The sequence below is a fragment of the Emydura macquarii genome, unplaced genomic scaffold (genome assembly GCF_026122565.2).
Source record: "Emydura macquarii macquarii isolate MOO-44397 ecotype Brisbane River unplaced genomic scaffold, CSIRO-AGI_Emac_v2 contig_587, whole genome shotgun sequence".
In the NCBI taxonomy this organism is placed as follows: domain Eukaryota; kingdom Metazoa; phylum Chordata; order Testudines; family Chelidae; genus Emydura; species Emydura macquarii.
The window spans coordinates 12,178,107-12,200,152 of record NW_027130724.1 but is presented as its reverse complement, the minus strand read 5'-3'; the positions used below and the strand labels follow the sequence as shown (position 1 = coordinate 12,200,152).

At 40.5% G+C, this 22,046-nt stretch overlaps 2 protein-coding genes across 4 annotated transcripts in view; one reads left to right on the top strand and one right to left on the bottom strand.

Annotated features, from left to right (window-relative positions):
- Window positions 1-22,046, top strand: part of INSC (INSC spindle orientation adaptor protein) — a 179,799-nt gene that overhangs the window by 20,507 nt on the left and 137,246 nt on the right. For 2 of the 3 annotated variants that reach the window (XM_067540722.1, XM_067540724.1), the window contains exon 2: window positions 18,108-18,204. The exons of the other annotated variant lie outside the window; for it this stretch is intronic. In XM_067540722.1, coding sequence (XP_067396823.1) covers window positions 18,152-18,204 — 53 coding nt within the window. In that variant the 5' untranslated portion in view covers window positions 18,108-18,151. The remainder of the gene's footprint in view (window positions 1-18,107; window positions 18,205-22,046) is intronic. 3 annotated transcript variants of the gene reach the window in all.
- PSMA1 (proteasome 20S subunit alpha 1) overlaps window positions 1-22,046 on the bottom strand; it is a 505,652-nt gene that overhangs the window by 437,607 nt on the left and 45,999 nt on the right. The gene's annotated exons all lie outside the window — the stretch shown is intronic.

The following is a 22,046-nucleotide window of genomic DNA, read 5'->3' as shown; positions in this document are numbered from 1 at the left end:
ACACAACAGGCCTGATTCTGATCTTACTCCTGTGTAAATGAGAAGTAGTTCAGTGTAGCTGTAGTTCATCACCATGGATTTATACCAACTGATCTGCCAAATGTGTTCTCTCAAAATGTTGGACCTATTTCTGATCTCACCAGTTCTAGCCCAGCATTACTCTATCAACTTCAGTGGAGTTGCTAGTGGTCTATGCTGCTGAAAGTGTCATTCAGAATCAAGACCATTGTTGACAGAAGATTTGTAGGCCTTCTTCCTCAGTGGCACCCAGTATCTGTGGACACAGCTGAAAACAGGGAATGGTTGGTGGCTACCTGGCCTAGAGGCAAGTTCAGCACATGGCATAGTTTTAGAACAACCTGAGGCATATTTTATAAACAGTGCCATGGCCCCAAAGGACCCACCTGGAGATTAGTTTTGCTAACCCAAGGCATCCAAAAATAGTTTTTAATCTTCTGATTTTTAAACTATCAAACAGGTTTTCACCTACTGTTACTTTTTTTTACCTTCAGGGGAAGCTACCCCCCCACCCCAATTTATGTGGGGTAATCTCAAGTTCAGTATATGTACACACACTGCTTCCCAGCTCACTACATAGAAGGGCCTCCCCTTAACTGCTGTTGTCCCCTGCACTATGGGGAGCAGGTGCTCTATCCTGCTCTGTCCCCATGCCTACCTGGACAAGACAGGCAGCTGCCCCATTCTCATCTCTGCATGCTCCAGTTTTCTCCTCTTCGATTACCTCTTTTGCGTATGACACGTGTTACTACAGCCTAGTATATTAGCCTTTTTCACAACTGCATCACATTGTTGATTCATATTCAATTTATGATCCACTATAACCCTCAGATTCTTTTCAATACTACCACCTAGCCAGTTATTCCCCATGTTGTGAAATACTTTGCTGTTATCGTTATTGAATTTAATTTTAGTGATTTCAGATCGATTCTCTAATTTTTCAAGATCATTTTGAATTCTAATCCTGTCCTTCAAAGTGCTTGCAACCCTTCCCATCTTGCTGTCATGCAGATTTTATATGCATATTCTCTGCTTCATTATTCAGGTAATTAAAGGAAATTATTGAATAGTATTGGACCCAGGACTGCCTCCTGCAGAACTCCCCTAGATACACCCTCCCAGTTTGACAATGAATCATTAATATCTACTCTGAGTATGGTCTTTCAGCTGTGCATAATAATTTCATTTAGGCTACATTTCCCTAGTTTAGGAGAATGTCATGTGGAATAGTGTCAAAAACCTTACTAAAATTAAGATACATCACATCTATTCCTTCTTCCCTACCCACCAGGCCAGTAACTCTGTCAAAGAAGGAAGTCAGGTTGGTTTGGCATGATTTGTCCTTGACAAGTCCATGCTGTTTCTTATAACCCAATTATCCTTTGTGCTTTCAGCCTGATTGCAAACATACTGATACACGTTATTAACAGGTATCAAAATTAAGATGACTGGTCTATAATTCCCAGCGTCCCTCCTCCCCTCCCCCCTTTTAAAGATAAGCATGATTTTTGCCCTTAGCCAGTCCTTTGGGACCTCACCCAGCCTCCATGAATTCTCTAAAATAATTGCTAACAGTTCTGAGATTACTTAAGGAACTACCTGAAGCATTCTAGAATGGATTTCATCAGCCTTACTGACTTGAATACATCCAACTTATCTAAATAGGCAAAGAACAGGTTAGCGACTATGTGGGCTTGTGCTCCTTTCCCTTTGTTAATATTAATTTTTTCAGTATCTGGTCACCATTAACTCTTATTTAAGACTGAAGCAAAATAGGCATTAAACGCCTCTTGATGTTTTAATTTATTAGCTCTCCTTCCCCAACAAGTAGAAGACCTACACTTTCCTTTACACTTCTATTGCTTCTAATGTATTTAAAGAATTTCTTATTGCCTTATGTTCCTTGCTAGGTGTAACTCATTTTGTGCCTTAGCCTTTCTAATGTTGTCCCTACATGGTTGGTTCTGTAGTCTAAAGAGGAAAAAATCAAAAGTGCAACTGGTTAAATCTAGAAGTCCTTATTCCATTTTTACTCAGTCCGAACTCACCAAAATTTCCATGGACTTAAATGTATTTTGCCTCACTAGAAGCTTCAGGATTTTCCCCATTGTGCATATGGGACTGGTAATATTTTCAGGTCTCTCATGGTATTTCTGGTCCTTTATAGGTAGGTACACCATTCAACATCAAACCTCATTTCCTAATGAGCAACATTCCTTTCCACCCCATTTGCTCCTATTTCATCCCCCCTCAAAAAACAAACAAACAAACAAAAACCAAACAAACCCTCAAATAGATCATTTTGTATTTTTCAAATCTTATTGCTGCATTTTAGCTTTGTGGATCTGATGTTTAGGTTCAATTGAGCTATACTTGGCTCAGGACTTAAGGGCGGAAGGCAGCAGAAGTAACTTAGAGCCATCTTTGTACTTCCATGATTCCAGGTACATCCTGAGGCCAGTTTCACCCTGGGTGTAAGGTGCATCAACCTATACTGGCTGGAACAGCTTCCTAGGGGCTATTGTGCTGGCTAGGGATTGCCAAAGCACAAGGTGTTCTGACCATGTTCCCTCCCACTCTCAATAGGCCCCTTTATTCCATTTAAGATGGGGCAGCCTATTTTGGCTCTAAAACAGCCAGGGAATCCCAATCTGCACTTTTACAGCTGCTTTCTGGAGTCTGTGCACCCCCTTCTGAAGGACAGATGCTCAGGCACCTCACCTTCTTGAACTCTTACTTTGGCAGTGACTTAAAATATAAACGCAGTCATATTATACTTTATATAAAGGTCAAGTAATAAAGTAGAGTTAAACAACCAGCAAATGTCAAGCTCTCTGAAGGAGAGGTTAATTAAATTAATAAGGGAAATGACCAAGAAATAAAAACAGCACTTAAATGTTTGCTCTGGGCTCAAACACTTACATTCATATGTTCTCAAGCAGGTTCACTATTCTTGTCTGCTTTTTCATCCCTACCCTGCTATTGGACGGCAGTGAATTTCCAAGTTTCTCCTGACCTAAGAGAAGAACTTTCTGTATCATGGCACTCATTCTGCTATCGTATTTAAAGAAGGCATTGTGTAAGGCAAGTTTAGGGAGTGTTTATATTGGAACTTGCTGACAAAATCAGTTTCTCCAGTGAAAAATCACTAAGAAAGTTGGTTTCTTTGAAGGAAGTATGCAGCATGACCACTTTATCTGTAAAAGTGAATATGGAAATAGATATCAGGTAATGCTAAAACAGTGTTCTCAACCTATGTACCACTGTGGGCTGCGTATGCAGCTCTGTGTTTGTGGGCTGCATCCATACTATAGATAGATAGATGTACAGGTTGTGTGCATCTACCCTTGCCCCTTCCCCCCCACGGGCACTCTCTATTGTACGGAAACAGGACCCAGCACATCTATTAGAGGATGACAATGGGCAATAGACCCAGGAGGCAGCATCCCAGAACTGCCAGCCTCAGCCAGAGAGAGCGACTGAGCAAGCCTCCTCCCTTTTCTCTGACAGACTGAGCAGAGCAAGCCCTCTCGCCTGCCTCACCCTTAGTAACTGGACTTCCCTTTTCGACAGACTCCTGGAAACCTTAAAACACAACGTAACCCTGCAGCACAGGGTGGGATAAAGCAGCAGGGGGCCAGCTGAGCAACTCCCCCCACCATAGGGTAGGAGTCCCTCCAGCAGGGCTGCCTGGCGCTTTCTCCCCCTCAGCTGGCCTCGTCTCCTGCCGGGACCAGGCAGCGGCAAACTGTGCTAAAAAACAATTGAAAGAGCTGGGCCAGAAGCTGGCCACAAGCAGGCCACTGGTTGAAGCATTGTGCTAAAGGAACCTGGGGATGTAGGAGAAAGGCTCTTAAATAATGACAGCAAGGGAATAAGGAGCTAAATATCCATTCCTGCTTTAAGCTCTGATATGGTACATCTGCATGTCTAGCCATTTGTTGTATTAACATAGTAAGAATGCCTGCAGCCAAGGCAGGAATAACTAGAAATAGAGTGCATGTGTTTTTCTTCTGTTGTCAACTGTAGTTTTTATAAAACTAAGTTGAAAATGTTATTGCTTTGGTTTAAAAGTTCCCAAGTCTAAACACACTGGGTTAGTGGTATTGCAAATGTATAAAGCTTAAACTCCTTAACAGTGGGTTTCACGGTTGTGGACAATCATGATTTAGTCACAAGTCTTGCAACATTTGGTGTTTATCTTAATGCTCTCGCTCCTGGAATCATTTGATCAGGCAAGAACCTGAGCTTTCACTTTTTAAAAAAAGTTTCCAACTTTTTTGGGGGCCTGTCTCATGATTTTAGCTTTCTCATATGTTGTGGCCTGCATTGGAAAATACAACTGTTTGTTTGGTTTAAACAATGGCTAGCTAGTTTAGTCATATGAACCTGCCATTCTTCAGCTGAACTATATCTAGTATCTTTTGTGGTAAGAGACACTGAAGGTGATGGCCTCTTACAATCAAAGACAGCATCACATCAGTATTGAAGGCAGCTATCATTTTCTTTTCCTAGGCCATGAAATAAGGTTTTGAGCTTTGAAGGTTCTCGATAGGTGTCACCTCAGTGTCTTGACTGAACTGGTTTCCCCTTGTCATTAAATCTGATTCCTCAGTATTCCGTTGAAATGTCTTATTAGCAGAAGGTAACTTTTGACATTGATTGTATATTTTCTTCTGTATTAACTTTATGAAGAAGGTTCCTGTTTTTTTCTTTTCTTTTTCTCCCTTTTCTACACTGAAAAGAACAATAAATAAAACCGGCAATAAAGTTTATTGCTGGATGCAGACGACGTCTTCTATTGATACAGGGAACTGGCCTTAGCCCTCCAGTTTGTTTTGCATGCTACGTTTTTAGGTGGATGTGGATGTGTTAGTATTGGTCTGAGACTGGTTTCAAGATTTTTTTCAAATGAATGTCAAAAAAGAGCAATCGGATATTAGCTCTGCAAAATGAAAATATTAGTAATAGCTTGCAAATATTTTTTAAATGCCACCGCTATTTACCATGCAATGCCGTGTAATACTTCCAATAAGGACTGTGGCGTGTGAGGGGGACTGTGACCTGAATTAATATAGTATTTTTTTCATTTAAAAAAATAAATAAAGCTATCCTAAATGTCAGATTATTTTCAGTGTGTTTAGAGGAATCTGAATGTAATAAGGAAGGATGTCTTTCAGATAGCACAAGTGAATAACAGCAGCTGGTATTAAGTGAGCTGAAATCCTCTGATTACAGAAAGGGGATCATCTGTAGAGAGATGCAGGGGCATTCCTATCACTTCTGGTTTCCAGGTAGTGTGCAGTTCATATAGAACCTGATTCTGCCACTCATTTATGCAGACTTAGTACTTGGAGAGAGAGGCTAGTCTTGTGGTTAAAGTATAGGACTGAGATTTAGGAGAACTGGTTTCAGTTCCTGACTGTCACAGGATTCTTGTGTGACTGTGGGGAAGTCACTTAATTTCTTTGTTTCTCAAATGTATTATTGAATACGAAGTTGTGGGGCTTAAGTGACTTTACTGAAATATTAATAAAGTCATATTAAAAATACTCAAGCTATTTAATGCCAACTAGAGAATTCAGAGTTAGTTTAGGAGTCTCGAATCAGCAGCAGGTGACATCAATTAATTATAAGGCTCATATTCTGTTGATTCCCAGAAGAAAATGTGAACTAACGTGTACAGGTTTGTTCATTATTTTAATTTATTTTACAGTAGTACCCAGAGGCCTGAAATGAACTTGGGCTAAGCTCAAAGATGCTGGAAGAAGCTTTATAGTGGGGGTGCTGAGATGGAAACCACTTCAAGCCAGGGGGTGTGAGAACCAGAGGAGCTACAGCACCTCTGGCTACACTGTGCTAGGTGCCACACACATGCACGCAAAAGACATTCCCTGACCCAAAGGGCTTACAATCTAAACAGACAAAGGGTGAAAGACTAAATAGACTTGTATTCAGGCACTCGGTGACAGAGGTGGAAATAAAACCTAGGCCTATAGGCTCACACTGCAGTGCCAGTCCGCTTCTCACACCTGGAGTCTCATGACCGGTTATTCTCGCCTTTCTGTAGATGTGTGTCATGGAGAGTGCAAGGATCCATCTTCCCTTTTTCCTTTCTTGTGCACCCTACACAATGACCAGGGAGAATTGCGGTCCCTGTACTTCAGACATTGCACACTGCCCCAAAAGGGGTGTTGAGGTGGAGTATGGTCCAACCCGTCCAGGCAGAGCGCATGTGCCGAGGGGACAAGCTGCAAATGTTTGGGGTTCCCTACTTAGGGCTCTGACTAAATATTCTAATTTCACCTTAAGTGAACATGTTTCTAATACTGTTTCACGCTATAAATCATTCTATATAAGTTATTCCAGTACAAATGGGGGATCTGAACTTTTTGTCAGCTCAATGTTTCCTATGAGGTACTCTTCATCCTCCGCTCCCTTTGATTTCCATTGGAGTTGAGGGTATACGGTACTTATCAGTCGGGGACCTAAATTCTGATATATGTCCATATCTTGGAATTTTTATGATAGAGAACATAACCGAAGTCAGAAGATGGACAGTTTGCAAACTTCATCTGAGAAAGAAGTGCACATACCTACCGCTTAGCATAAACCTCTTTAAAAGTAAGAAGCCATTATCTAGAGTAGGGTTGCCCTCATTTTGAGCTTTAGTATTAGGAATCCTGTTGTTGAAAGAGGCGATGCCAATTGAACATACTTGTATTCTTCCATTAAGACAGAGGAAAGCTTTATACAGTCAATCAAAAAGATCATGAGTGTGTAGCTAGAAAATTGCACAGCTCAGCATTTTATGAGAACAAACTATCATAGTATAGGTATGAAAAAACTAATAAACACGTTAATGAAGTGATTATTCAGCACTAAAAAAGCAAGTGGCAACCTATTTCTTCTTTGCTACTGAAATGGTAATTACTAGAAGCATGGCTGCTAATCAGTTGCCCCCACTCCTGTATATTTTATAAATTGATCTGTGTACCCCTCCCAGTAGGGGAGAGTCCTCTGAGTAATGAGCTATAAATGAAGATGCCCAGGGAAGAAGCTGAATTTACTGGAGGTCTTGAATCTCCTATGTATGTGTGAGAAAGTGAGAGTAAGGTAAGGGCTGGGGTTCTTTGCCCCCAAATTATTTTCTTAGGCAAAAAGATGCAATCTGGAAGAGGTCACACCCTTCCCTGTGTTTCTTACTTGAAATATAGATATTTTTAATACAGTATCTGGAAACCACATTATGGAGACATTTAGACCTAGACCGGGTGAATTACTAGAAGCTATATGGAAAGGAAAAAATGTGTGCCGGCAAAGGTACTGACTTGATGAGATGGCTGGCCTTTTCCATCTGCAATATCTATAGACATAGGCTTTGTTTATTATGTTAGGTCAGGTGCTCTGTCTGGGCCTTCACTCTCACTTCCCAACGTTGCCAGCTCTCTCAATTTTACTGTGAGTTTCATGATATTTGCTGTTTTTCTTAATGTTCCAGTGGCTGGAATTGAGACAGCATGAGACTCTCAAGTTTCATTTTAAAAACAAAAGGTAAATTATTAGTCCTTGCGGTTGCAGTGAAAAGCTTGAAAATCTGAGGCAAGAGCCCTAGAAAGACTCACCGACCAGAAGGCAAATATAAAGAATCCAAATTGATTATTTTAAAACACATTATTTTTAGGCTAACATCATTACTTCTTTTTGAGGCCTGACTCATTACTATCTTCTAGTGCTTGAGGTTGGTGATGCTGCACTTCTCAACTCAGCCCAGGATCAGAAGGTATTGCTTCCAGTGTGTAATTAGCAGGATGCGCTGTTTCTGTTTAGCTGGATTTTCTCTGCCTCTCTTCTTTCGTCATGAGTCCTTGGTGTGCCCTTGCACATACTAAGGCTCAGAAGAAGAAATCCAATTCAGAACCAGAAACACAGAACTAGCAATGCTGAAGATCATCAAATAGTGTTAGTTTCTCCATCTGAGATTGGGATGGTGGTGTGGCCATCAATGAGGATTATGGTGAAAGAAATGGATTCGATCTAGAAGAAATATGCATGTTGGGGAGAGGAAGTTTGGGGGGGGGGGGGAGGAGAGGAGGGGAAGAAAATGTTGTGCCTCCAAACAGTATCATGACATTGGAGAGGAATAGTTCATCTCTATGCAGAGATTGCCTTGTAATATCATCAAGGCCAGTGCAAGCTTGGTTATTGGTTCTGAAAGTAATTAATGCTGCTAAAGATCTAAATAAACCTGACTGGTTCCCCCCACCCATTACAGTGATTTTTTTTGCATTCTGGGAGTATCTGTGTATGTATCTATGTTCTTGTGTGGGAATTTCACTATGGCATTTCAGCACATCTTTTGCTGGATCCTTAAGGTTTTTCTAGTTCTTGATTTTGTTCCTCCTTATATTTGTGGGGTCACAAACAGATGCATTCTGATTTTGCTTTCACTGATGTAAATGAGGAGTAACTCCATTGAAGTAAATGGATTCACACCAATATAAAACTCGTGTGAAACAATATTAGCACTCTGCCATGAGTCTTCAAGTGGATAGTAGAAAAAACTAATGATGAATCCTATCTATTGTTATAGAGCAGCAGTTCCCAACCTGTGGGCCATGGACTGCTGGTGGTCTGTAAGGCTACTACATGGGGTCCACAGGGAAAAAAACCAACATCCTCACCAGGAAATGTACAATTTCAAATAAAAACAGAATTTAAAAAAAAAACTGGTAGCATGTAGTGGTTTACGAAATGTTCAGAGGTTGAAAAGGGGTCTGCACGCTCAAAAAGGTTGGGAACCACTGTTATAGAGGCCAGAATACATACTTAATTTCTGCCACCTCTGATTCATTTATGCAAATTAACAGTACATAAGTATTCTCACAATACTGTCCTTAATTTGATTTGTGGCATTCCATTAGCAGATCTTCTGTATATCAGGAGGATAGTGACTAATGATTCCCAGATTTTCAGTATTATAAAAGGACAATAGATATGCTTTGGCAGCCCTGGGATTTTTTCTTTATTATGATAGATCAGCCATTCTGAATAATCAAATGATATCTGGTCTAGAATGAGTTTCTGCTGTAGATGAAGGCTTGTTATCACAGCTTAGCCATGCAATTTATTAGATTAGCTTCCTCCAAATCCAAGGATATTAATAGCCGAGGATGAGAGAATTTTTCTCTTTGAAAAGGAAGAATGATGTTCCTTATTTTAAAATACTCTTAAATGCTGACGTTATGGTGTTTGAGGTTATAGCTGACATTACAGGAGTTCATGGACTTGCCTTCTGATTTAGGTCTTCAGAAGGCTTGATGTCCTGGCAGTTAGTGATTTGAGAAATGTGTGCTTACTTGTGTGTATTTCAGGACTTTCACTATCCAGCACATCCTTTTGAGAGGGGAGAACTTTCTTAAGTCTAGCATTAATACTACTAAATGAGTCACAACTATTCAGTTTGAAGAACACTCTGCCATAACATCAGGACATGAGAACCTTTCTATAGTCTTTTTTCTAAAATAGAATCCAGACTATTAGATTCTTTTTTAAGTTTCTAGTTTACCCCTCAATGTTTCAAGCTGCCATACTGAAAGCCTTTACTTTACTTTTCCATGTTTTCTCTTGGATACTGCCATTTATCAGCTAATGTTAATGGTGAAGTTATTGGCATCTTTCTTTTGCAGACCAAAACAGTCATTCAATCAACTGCAAGAACTACGAATCATTGCTTTTTATCTTATCAGCTATTTTAGAACAAGATTAATCTCATGGTAATCAACTTAATGTACTATATTTATCAACAATAGCTTATGTTGAGATACTCACATTTTGCAAAATGCTATTTCTAACCTTGGCATAAATATTGCATGATGGGGGAGAGAATTTATACTGGAAGATGTGCTGTGCTATAAGTTATTGTGACAAAATAATTTTCCCTTCATGTTTTTGATCATCCTGTACTTGTAGGAGACAGAGCTGACTTAACTGGTCTGCTACAGCCACTTGGTGCTGTGTAAGATGCTACACAGTGCAAAATGACCTTTAAATGGCCAAATATTCCCAACAGAGAATTTCCATTGTGTAAGGGGGATCTTTGCTGCCATAGAACTGGTGGAGGTTGCATATTTACATCCTATACCAGCCACCCCGCAAAACCCTTAGCATAAGGAAAATAGAGCATTAAGGGTAGGGTGGAGCTATGCTCCTCTATGCCTATTTCTCCACTGGTGCTTCTGCTCTAAATTATGCCTGGGTTGGGTGACCTTGAAACAAGCAGCTGTATTTGGCTTTCTGTGGCCGCATCTCTCCATTACATCAGGGCTTGAATGCTTTAGTGCAAACAAGCTACCTGTCTCACTGCAAGTACAATTCTAGAAAGCCAAGTATTTCATTGATTGAGGTTTTGTGGATGATTTTGTATATGCTGTAACAAGTGTGCGACTTATTTCTATTTTCTTTTCATACTACTTTTTTTTTTCTTTTGAAAAGAGAGGCTGACAAGTCTCTTTTTTTTGGGGGGGGGGAATGAAATGTGGCTTGTGATCTTCGTATTCCCTCTGTTAATAAACAAGAAGAAACAATGTCTTTAAAATCTTTTGCCATTTCTTTTACCATGTCAATGACGACAAAAGACTACTTGAATATATCAAAGGTCTCATCTACACACACAGTTGTGCTGAAATAACTACACCGGTTGTAAATCACACCATTTGTTATTTCAGTGCAAATCTGGGTGTGGACTCTTATTTTAGAGTCAGTGTCCTTTTTCCGTGTTCTAAGCAACATGGAAATAGGACACTGACTCTAAAATAATTGTCCATACCCAGATTTGCACTGAAATAACAAATGGTGTGAATTATAACCCGTTCAGTTTTGGAGAAAATTTGCATGTTGACCATTCCTTTTTACCTGATCTGTTGTAGTCAGTAGACTCCTACTGACCTCAGTGGGCATTGGATTTAAGCCTGAATGAATGTATGAAGTAAAAATGTTTCCTAAGTATCCTGATACAGTGTTGAATTTTATTTAAAATGAGATTTGTGGAACATATTTCCACTTGACCATTAACATTAGAAACAATAAATTATAGTTTTCATTGCTTCTGGAAAGCACTTAAGGTGTGTGTGTGGGGGGTGTGTGTGTGTGGGGGGGGGGAGGTGTCTTTCTTTAGTTTTTGTAATTATGTGTAAGTTAGAAAAATTCACAAGCAACTTTCAAATGGACTTTGGGGAGTAAGAAGCGTTGAAACTGGACTTGGCACTGCTTGCAGATAACTAGTTATAATGAGTGCTAAGAGAAATCTTCCCAGGAAGCAGCTAAATTCGTGTGGGTATGTGTGAAACTTGTAAGTTGAATTTAGTGTTAATGAAAAGTGCTGGATTGACAACTCAGGAAGAAAACTGAATTTCCTCACTGTGTCTACAGAAAAGGCTGAGACTTCAGCAGTGCAAATGCGGCAGAGGCAGCACACTTTGCCCCGACAACGTATTTTGGCCCTTCAGAAAAATAGCCTCACAGCAGGTTTTCTTGGCATGGTGGCTAATGCATATGTAAACTTTTGCTAGCACCACTGCATCCGTACCCCTTTGGTGCCTGTTGTCCAGCATTTTCTAGTTTAAGGGAGGAAATGAAGACTTTGGGTTTTGATTAGAGTGTTTAATGTATAAAATTAGTTCTTTGGTTATGGCTTGAGGTGATATTTCTGGGGAAGTTCCTAAAATGGATGACATTGGAAGATGTTGCCTTTAGGAATGCTGACTAGAGCTGCTCAGAAAATGTTTTTTTTTCCCCAATGGGGAAAAATTCAACAAAATATTTTTATTTTCCATGGAAAACTGACTTTTTAGTGAACAATCAAAAACCCCAAAGATTTTAAATTGGGAAATGCTTCCATGGTGTCACAACCTACAACTCTCAGGAGGCACCGTGGTAGCATTTTGGCTTTTCACCAAAAAACCCAAACCATTTCGGTTTTCAACCATCAATCAAAACTTTCCCATTTTTGAATTTTCATTTTTTTTGCGGTAAAGATGAAATTTTCCATGGCGAACAGATGCTTGTAGCAAAAATTTGAGTTGAAAATCCCATTTGCCTTCAAAAAACCAGTTTTGATGGATAATTTTTTACCAGCCTTAGGGCTGACATAACAAAGCACCTCTAACAGCCATTCATGTTGTTGTGATAGAACAGACTACGTTGCAGGTGGCATGTACAGCTTGCCTATGGGATTCCCAACACTGATTTGTATAGAAGTAGAGTATCAGTCACGTGTATTCAACACATCACTCATAGATTGTAGAGTTTCCTGCCTGACAAAGAACTACAGCTCCTCACATCAAATCATGACCCGTGTATGCTTTTTTTTAAATTAAGACTTGAATTAAGCATTTTGTCACTGCCTAGTGTAGGGGATAGTGTGGTGCTTCATTGTCTCAGAACAATTAGGCACAATCCCTGACCAGGTTCCTTGATACTCAGGGGAAATGCACACCCTGAGGCATCTCGCAGGACCCTGCAGAATGCTGTCCTTTCCAAACCTGGCCACTATTGACTTGAGATTTAAGACCTTTTTTGGTCTGGGGATAGGGGCTACATTCCTAGGGATAGGTAACTACCTTGATGTACAAACAAGGATCTCTGAGTCTGGAAAGTGGTTGGGGATTCTTTAGGGTTCAATATGATCTGTAGTTAGTTTATTTTCATTAAGGGCTCCTAGGGCATGAAATATATATGCATTTTGTGGTGATAGGATACCTCAGATGTTTATAGGAGGTTTTCAATGTCTAAAGAAAATTAGACTGTAATGACTAGGTCTATCTATGTACCGTATATAACTGATTACTGCTAATAGAATAGATCTGAGCCCCTCATTTGTATGTGTAAAGGTTCCCTCCATTGGCTGAACTAATGGAGCAGCTGCTCCAGCTTGACAGACAGAGGCCTTTGCTTCTGCGTTGGGAACAGAAAAATGTGAATTCTATTTCTGATGCTGCATATAGTCAACTGGCTGATATCATCATGTCTGTTCAGATGCAGTCTGTTGGAAAAGGTCTCAGTTTTTTACAAATGTGTTAGTCACTAGCTTTATAGAAAGGTATCTTGGCCTTGAAGATCAAGAAGTTGAGCAATTTTTTCTTTCCTTGATTAAAAAGGGGTTCGGTACCAACATGAATGAAGTATTTCCAGTAAAACTGAATCTACAGTTTTTTATATTTGCTGTGCTTAACTTTCTTTTTAGATGAAGAGGCAAAAACTAGTGAATTTTTTGTATTGCTAAATAAAGATATTTGGTTTGTTTTTTAATACTTTTCATGGTTGTATGGCAGAGACAATAGAGGCTCTAATGGAAAACAGGATGAATGAGTCTTTTTGACAAGTTGAGACAATCTCAAGAGATTTACATATTTTTAATATGTATGAGCTATGCAGGGGTAGTTTATCAAATATCAAGCAATCTTGCTGTAAGACAGAACTTCTTCAGACTGGCAATTTTTAAAAATCACAGTATTCAATACTAGTTATACCACTAAACCTTTTAGGCTATTCTATTTGCCGTATATTCCTTTGCTAGATACATCTTTTTAAAAAGTGAACTCACTGTGTCCAGGAAAAAGGGGGGAAACGTTTTCCTAGCAATCTAGTGGTATTATGTATTCTTGGATAAAGTATGTGAACTCATTACTTTGGCTATAATACTTTTATTTATTCAGGACAATGTTTGTGGATTTTGACATACAAATCCGGCATAAAAGCAAGGAAATGCATTAGCAATGAGATCAGTTTGTTAGTTTAGGTTAAGGCCCACACTTAACATCAATTAAGAGCAATTTGGAGTGGCGAGTTCCTTAAATGCAAGCTGACCTCAATTTACAAAGCATAGCCAATAACCAGCTGATGTGCTGCCAACATTCCACTAGGGGCGGTCTAAAACATTTTCTGCATTGGTTGGTGAATCCATATCATCTAACATTCCCTGGGTAAAATGATTTCTACCTGACCAAAATTCTATATCCTTCCCCTCATGTTTCAGAACATGCATCAGTTTCATACTGTCCTCCCACCCAAATCCACCAATCTTCACCCCTGCCCCTCCAGACCCACCATTCTCTTTCCCTTCCTGTCATCTCAAACAGACTCTTCTAGGTGGCTCCCCAAATAGCAACAAATCATCTTAGGCCTCTGGCTGTGAATTTGGTGTGGAGTGGGTTCCCTCTAGTGGTGGTTGGGGTGGCTACTTAGGGTTGTAGGTCCCTTTTGATTCCTGGGTGGGACAAGCCTCCTTTGACTCTGCTAGTCAGGGACTGAATATGGGGATTGTGGCTCCCCCTTCTCTGCAAAAAGCAGATAAGTTCCTTTTGCTTTCCCTTTTTCCGGCATAGGGGACTATGGACCAATGTGGAATTTGCTTCAGTATGCTGCTTGAATGACCAGCTCCTGCCCTCCCCCCCCCAATTTATGAAAGACATTATGAATTGCTGAAGAAATATGTATGGAAAGAAACAATCAAAAATACAAATGTATTGTGTGACCTGTTGCGGGAGGGAAGAAGGGGGCATGTGCTGAACCTAGCAGTCTTCTAGGCAAGGCTGAGACCTTGTTAAAGAGGCTTTGGTCCCTAATCCCTTTAGGAGCCCTTAACAGTAGGGCAGGGGGGTTACTCAGGGAGAACAGGGATCTAAAAAGCTGTCTCTTGAGTGGCCAGAGGAGCCTAGTGACCAGAAGCAGCAAACAAGGAAGTTTTGTGAGGAAATTGAGCAAGAGGGTCAAATACACCTAACATTCTCTAAACATAGGCCAACAAACACCCTCCTCAGCCCCAACAAAACCAAAACAAACAAAAGAGAAAATCTACAAGAGTTAAAATGCTGGCAGAAGTCCAGTAGCAGAGCAGAGGCTATCCAGTTTTGCACTAAATGCAGAATGTATAATGACTTGCCTAGTGGGCAGGTAATGTGTGCATTTGGTGCAAGTAGCTCATAGCCCTCAGACCAAATATGGACTCCTGAGGCCAGAGTGGCTAAACTGCAGGAGTGAAGGGAGATGGAGAGATACATAGAGGAGAGTTCGAGACACAGTACAGCGATCACAACCCCAATCTGACAGCCTCTGTGATGTTTGAGGAGAATGGAATTCTTGGGGAAGGAGAACATCAGACTGGAGTGGAGGGAAATGATCCCATAGTTGGGATCCTTGTCCTGGATGATGTCATGGTGTCCTCTCATATTGAGGATACTTCTCCTGGGGAGAGAAACCCATTAATAGGAATAACTAGGTGGTGGTAATGGGGGATTCAATTACTAGAAATATAGATGAGTTTGTGATGACAAGGAGAACCGCAGTGTAAACTGCCTGCCTGGTGTGAAGGTTGTGGGTTTGTCGAGACCTCTAGATTTAGGTGCAGTGCTGGGGAGAACCTGGTGGTCATGGTATATCTAGGTCCTGGAGGCCAAATTTAGGCTGCTAGGTAAGAGGTTGAAGTCCAGGACTTCCATGGTACTGTTCTCTGAAATGCTTCCACATGCAGGGCCAGGTAGATAAGCAGAACTGCAGGGTCTCAATGTATGGATGAGATGATGTTTGGAGGTGGGATTTAGGTTTTATTAGGAACTGGGGAACCTTTTGGGAAAGGAGGAGCCTATACAGGAAGGATGAGCTCCACTTACTCCAAAATGGAAATAGATTGATGTAATGTAAAATCAAAAAGGTTGTAGAGGAGTTTTTACAGTAAGGGAAAGCTGACAGGTGCTGAGGAGCATGTAGTTCAGAGAGAGACATCCCTTAAGGGAGGATCTATTAACCGGGATTCTCTATATCCCAGTAAAGAGGAGAGAATGAAAGTTTATAAAGTACAGATTGTTTGTTTGTTTCTCTACAGCTCCTATCAAATGGGCTTTTTTTCCCCCCATCACTTGAAGGCAGGCAACTAACTATTGACAAATTTTGTAAGTGCTTGTATACAAATGCAAAAAGTCTAAATAGTAAGATGGGGGAACTTAAGTACCTGGCATTAAACGAGGATTTTGATCTAATAGGCATCACAGAAACTTGATGGAACAATGATGGTCAATGGGACATGGTAACACCAGGTTACAACATTTGACAGAGTAGGTGCTGGTGAAGGAGTGTCACTATATGTGAAAGAAAACATAGTTGAATATAGTACAAATTTTAAATGAATCAAACTACATAGAATCTCTATGGACAAAAATTCTATACTTGAATAACAAATAGTGTAGCAGTACGAATATGCCACCGACCACCTTATGGTGATTATGAAATGCTCAGGGAGATTAGAGGGGCTATAAAAATAGAAAACTCAATGAGGGATTTTGCCAAATTGACTGGCTCCTGTCACTTCAGGATGTGATGCAAAGATAAAATTTCTAGACCCCCATAAATGACTACTTCTTAGAGCAGCTAGTCCTGGAACTCAGAAGGGGAGTGGCAATTCTTGATTTAGTCCTAAATGGCACACTGGATATGATCCAAGTGGTGAATGTAGCTGAATCACTTGATATTAATGACCATAATTTTATTAAAAATTTAACATCCTACAAAATTACTCAAGATAGTTAAGTCCAAACAGACTATAAAGCGTTACAAAGGGATTTCACAAAATTGGGTGACTAGGCAACAATATGGCAGATGAAATTCAATGTTGATAAATGCAAAGTAATGCACACTAGAAAACATTATCCCAACTATTTAGACAAAATGAGGTCTAAATTAGCTTTCTCACTTAAGAAAGAGATCTTGGAGGTCACTGTGGATAGTTCTCTGAAAACATCCACTCAGTGTGTAGCAGAAGTCAAAAAAGGTAGTAGGAACCATTAGGAAAGGGATAGATAATAAGATAGAAGATATCATAATGCCACTATATACAGCCATGGTACCACCACACCTTGAATATTGTGTGTGGTTCTGGTCACTCCATCTCAAAGGTATATTAGAATTGGAAAAGATACAGAGAAGAGCAACAAAAGTGACTAGAGTTGTGGAACAACTTCCATATGAGGAGACTTTAAGATGACTGGGACTGTTCATCTTGGAAAAGAGTTAGCTAAGGGAGAGATGTGATAGAGGTCTACAAAATCATGTAGTGTGGAGACAGTGAATATGATTGATTTTTACCTCTTCAAATAGCACAAGAAATAGTGGTCAACCAATAAAATTAATAGGCATCAGGTTTAAAACCAACAAAGGGAAGTACTTTGCCCAATGCACAGTCAACCTGTGGAACTCATTGTGTTAGGGGATGTTGTGAAGCCCAAGAGTTTAAATGTGTTCAAAAAAGCATTAGATAAGTTAATGAAGGATAGGTCCATCAATGGCTTTTAGCCAAGAAGGTCAGGGATGTAACCCCATGCTCTAGGTGTCCCTAATCCTGACTGCCAGACGCTGGGGCTGGACGTCAGGGGCTGGATCCCTTGATTGTCTGTCTGTTCAGTTCATTCCCTCTGAAGCATCTGGCATTGGCCACTGTTGGAAGACAGGATACTGGGCTTGATGGACCATTGGTCTGATCCAGAATGGCTGTTCTTATGTTAACATTTGTCATTAGCCAAATCCTGCCCTCTCCTTCAATGCATAAAAATGTACATACCTGTGTGCTGCTAAAACAGTGTTAACGTGCTCCTATTCTGCCTGTAGCCAGTCCTTCGCACAGTAGCCTGGTGCATTGTAATCTAATTGTCCCTGGGAGATCCCAGGGGTGCACATGATTGTGAGAGGAGTGGGGAGGAGGCTGGGCAATGGCACTGTCACTTCACTGCTCCCATGCTAATATAACGAAAACGTTTTGTTACAAGTGACTCTTTGCGCGGTGCAATAATGCATGAATCTTATGAGGACAAAAATCCTGTGTGTTCTACAGTGTTATGTGAGTTTTTTTGGCCTGATTCTCTGCTAGTGATGCAAAGCGGTCTTATAGTAAAGGAAAATCAGGCCCTTTGAGTTGTTCTTAATGGAATATTTTGCTACTTAGTTGAATATTACTATACCCAAAAAGAGAAATTTGACACTTTATTGTACAGTATCAGTCTGATTTCCCCTGATTTGCTGATCAACTATTTATTTCTTCTTAGATTTTCTGGCCTATGAAGAAATACACTAACAGACTGAGATAAGCATGGCTTTTCAAGGTGATGACCACTTAGATTCCCTTCCACTGCCAGTTCAGCGGTAAGTGCTGATGTGATGTCATGCACATGTGAGCTAAGATAAACACTGAGTTCATCTGAGTTGCTCTGGTTTGGCTCAATGAGTTTCTTTGTGGATAAAAACATCCAAACTTGGATGTTAATTCAGTTTTGTGGCTCTGGGTTTAAACAAGTGTATGTACAAAGAGCTGTGTAAGTCTGGGTTGCATTAATGCAAAGCTATTAGCAAATCTCCAAATGGCACACATAGAATAGGTGTGTTGTGCAGACAATTTGGTTGCTTATAAAGAGAGCATACACTAAGTTTTTAAAATGTCAGGCTATGCTTGTAATAGTAATAGAGCCATATCAGTTGCTTTATAGTATCAGAAGTTGATTTAGTGGCTTCCAGTGATGAGTCCCTATAATAAATGATACCCTATTTAGACTGCTGTAAACAAACAAACAAAAGAAACAGAAGTAGCTGATCATTCCTAACCATGTGAAATTATGATTTTGTTCAGATATTCCTTGTGTAACCCACAATGCACTCTGTGGGGCTCTGTCCTCCTCTAGTGGTGGCTGGGCCAAATATAGAGGTGACCGAGCCTGCAATAGTCTTGGCTAACAGAGCTGTGTCTTCTAGTTCAGGTAGCAGAGAGGTTCATTGTTTTAGAATTGTTTTTTCAATACTCCAGCTGCCCTAGTGACTGACTGCCAAACTTCAAGATTCTAGCTCATTGGAAACAGATGTTAAATTGTCACACACTTATTCATTCTTTTCCAAGTGTCTGTATTAGATTAGAAGTAAATGAAAACTAGAGGCTGCTATAGCTCTGAAGCTGGGACCAAGCCTTCCAGCCTGGGTAAGCAGACTCCATGGTAGTGGGGCTCTCAAGCTAGTGTACTAAAAATAGTAGCATGGATATTGCAGCTTGAGCTCCTCACGCCCTCCTAACCACCTAGGCTTGATTACCCGATTTTCAGGCCAAGCCACTTCTATACTGTTATGTTTAGTGTGCTAGCTCAAGCTCCACTAGCATGAGCCTGTCTACCTGGGCTGGGGGGCTCACTCCTAGCTGCAGTGTAGACATATGCTTTCAGGCTCAACAGAAGGATCAACAAAGCTCTTCTATGTAATAAGAACAGCTGCAGACATTGGTGGTGACTGCTCATGGCAATAGGCCAGTGTTAACCCAGGTAGATTAACAGGGTGTGTGTTGACTGCAGAGTTATTTCAGGTGACGAGCGTCTGTGTGAGCATCCCACTGTGTTAGTGTCCTCATTGTTTCTGCACTTGCCCATGTGCATTAGGGACACAACCCATGGTTCTTTATGCTGAGATGCTCTAATTCTTTCCCAGTCAGATTGTGTCCATTATGGAAGAACTTGTCTGTTCTTTGGGGGAATTTTGGGAAGGCATTGGAGATTCTATTTTCTATCACTCGGGTGACTTTATACCTGTGTTCTGACAGCAAAGTGGGTGGGTTCCAGACAGAATTAATGTGGCACCTGGATCCTAAACAATACCCCCAGACAGTAAATTAGCCCGGGTTAAAGCACCTCTAATGCTGGGCAGAGCCCTGGTTAACTTTGCAATGAAGATGTATCCATTTCCCTGTTTGCAAACATGGGGGGCTATCCACTGCAAACTGTGTTTTGGAAGAAAGCCTGGTGAAGGAGTTGTGATTATGATCCTGAGAGGAAGAGACAGGGCTTTTTGGGCACAGAACTGAGTGGAGATGGAAATTTACGAGCAAGGAAACTGCTTGCTGTTTGTTTCTCCTGTGTTCAGAGAAACAGGACTTGTACGAATTATACCAAATTCTCATACTAATGAAAACATCCTAGCAAGACCCTAAATTTGAGCTAACTGTTCAGACCAAAGGGGCAACAGTATTTAGTTGTTTTTAAGAATCCCAAAGCAACCAAGAAACTTTCTCAGAAATCTATGATCTCGTGTGTTTTTTGTTTTTAAACATTGATAAGGTTTGTTTTGGTAAGAAAAACCAAGGGAGAGAATAATGGAGGGAGAATGGATTGCAGTCTCACAATCCTAATAAGATACAAAAGTGAGTTTTCAAAGGATGCTAAAATAATGAAGACATACATAAAATGAAAGGTGAAAGTGCAAGAAGAGGGTTGGTATTGGAGATGGGGAAAAAAACAGCCTATAGTACTTACTTGTGTGGGTTGAGGGCACAGTAAGGTCCAAGGATGGTGCAAAATAGTCTTTCCAATTTGAAAACCACAATATAATAACTTTTCTTAATTGGTGAGATTTTAAACAAAGTTGTGAACATAGCTGCTGGGACTGGGGATACTGCCACACCTTCTGGCTTGAAGTGGTTTCCATCCTATACATGATTTACAGTTTGGTTAAATGGCTTTCAGTACCCCCACTATAAAAATTATTCCAGTACCTGTGGTTGTGAAATGATTGATGTGGATTTTGTAAAAGGAATAATATAGATGCATAATATTTAAATGACAACTGAGTCAGGTTTCAGACTAACATTTAATTAACTAAATAAGAAATAGGGTAAACATCCCTGCTAAGTGTGAAGCGGCTGGGTTGAGAATCAGCACGTCCAAATTGGAGGTTGTGGTCCTTTCCCAGAAGAAAGAGGACTGTTATCCCCAGGTGAAGGGGGGCAGCTGCCCTTAGTGGAAGAATTGAAGTATTTGTGGGTCTTGTTCATGAGTGATGGTAACGGGAGCGTAAGATTGATTGGCAGATTGGTGCAGCAGTGACAGTGATGCAGGGACTGTACTGATCCGTGGTGGTGAAGCAGGAGCTGAGTTTTTGATTGAAACTCTTGGTTTACATCCTCACCTAGGGTCATGAACTTTGGGTAATGACCGAAAGAATGAGATTGTGGGTACAAGAGGCAGAAATGAGGATTCTCAGCAGGCTGGCTGGGCTGACCCTCTAAGATAGGGTGAAGGGCTTGGGCTTGGAGTAGAGCTGCTGCTTCTCTGGATCAAGAGGTGTCAGCTGAGGTGGTTTGAGAACCTGATAAGGATGACCCAGGATATGCTGAAGAGATTCTATCTCCTGGCTGGCTTGGGAGGGCCTGGTAATCCCCCCAGGAGAAGCTGGAACCTGTTGCGGAAGAAAGGGAGGTCTGGTCCTCCCTATTCTCCATGCTGCCACCATGACCCTTGCAGGAAAAGTGACATAAAGGAAAAGAAGAAGATTCCTACGGTTATAAGTTAGCGTGCCTGTCTCAGGATTCCTGCTTTTTACTCCTCTGTGTGTGCGTGTGAGAGAGAATTGTGTTAACAAACAGGAAATGTGGCATTGTATTGTCTCCTGTAAGGATGTGAGGTACTTTAGAATATTTATTAATTTTTTTAAACAGTTTAACTGTTATAACCCAATCCAACATCCCACCAGGATTTGGTTAACACTGCTTTCTTAAAAAATATATTTTGTTTCCACAATGGTCAATTTAGTACTCACATATCCTTAGGAAAATGTCATGTGCATTCCTTGTGCACATCTGCTGTTAAAGTCACTAATCATGTTGGCTGTGCAAGAAATCAGGATAGGCCCTTAAATTGTCCCTATCCTGTTTTAAATTGTTGTTTACTTTGTTTTCTCTCCACTGTAATTTTGTGGGAAATCACAGCTTGGTTTGGAAAGTCCCTAGTGTTTTGAGTCACCTCGCTAGTGGTTTTCTACCATACCGTCAGACCTATCTTCTCTAATTGTCATCTGGTTTGATCTATATATACAGTACTTAAAATGTATACTATCTCTAAAGAAACAAACTCAAGAAGAAAAACAAAACCATTGTTAAGAAACCTATTTTCCAACTCTCTAACACATAGTGACCGATATGAGTTTTATGGGAGAAAACATTTAGAAGGGAACATAAA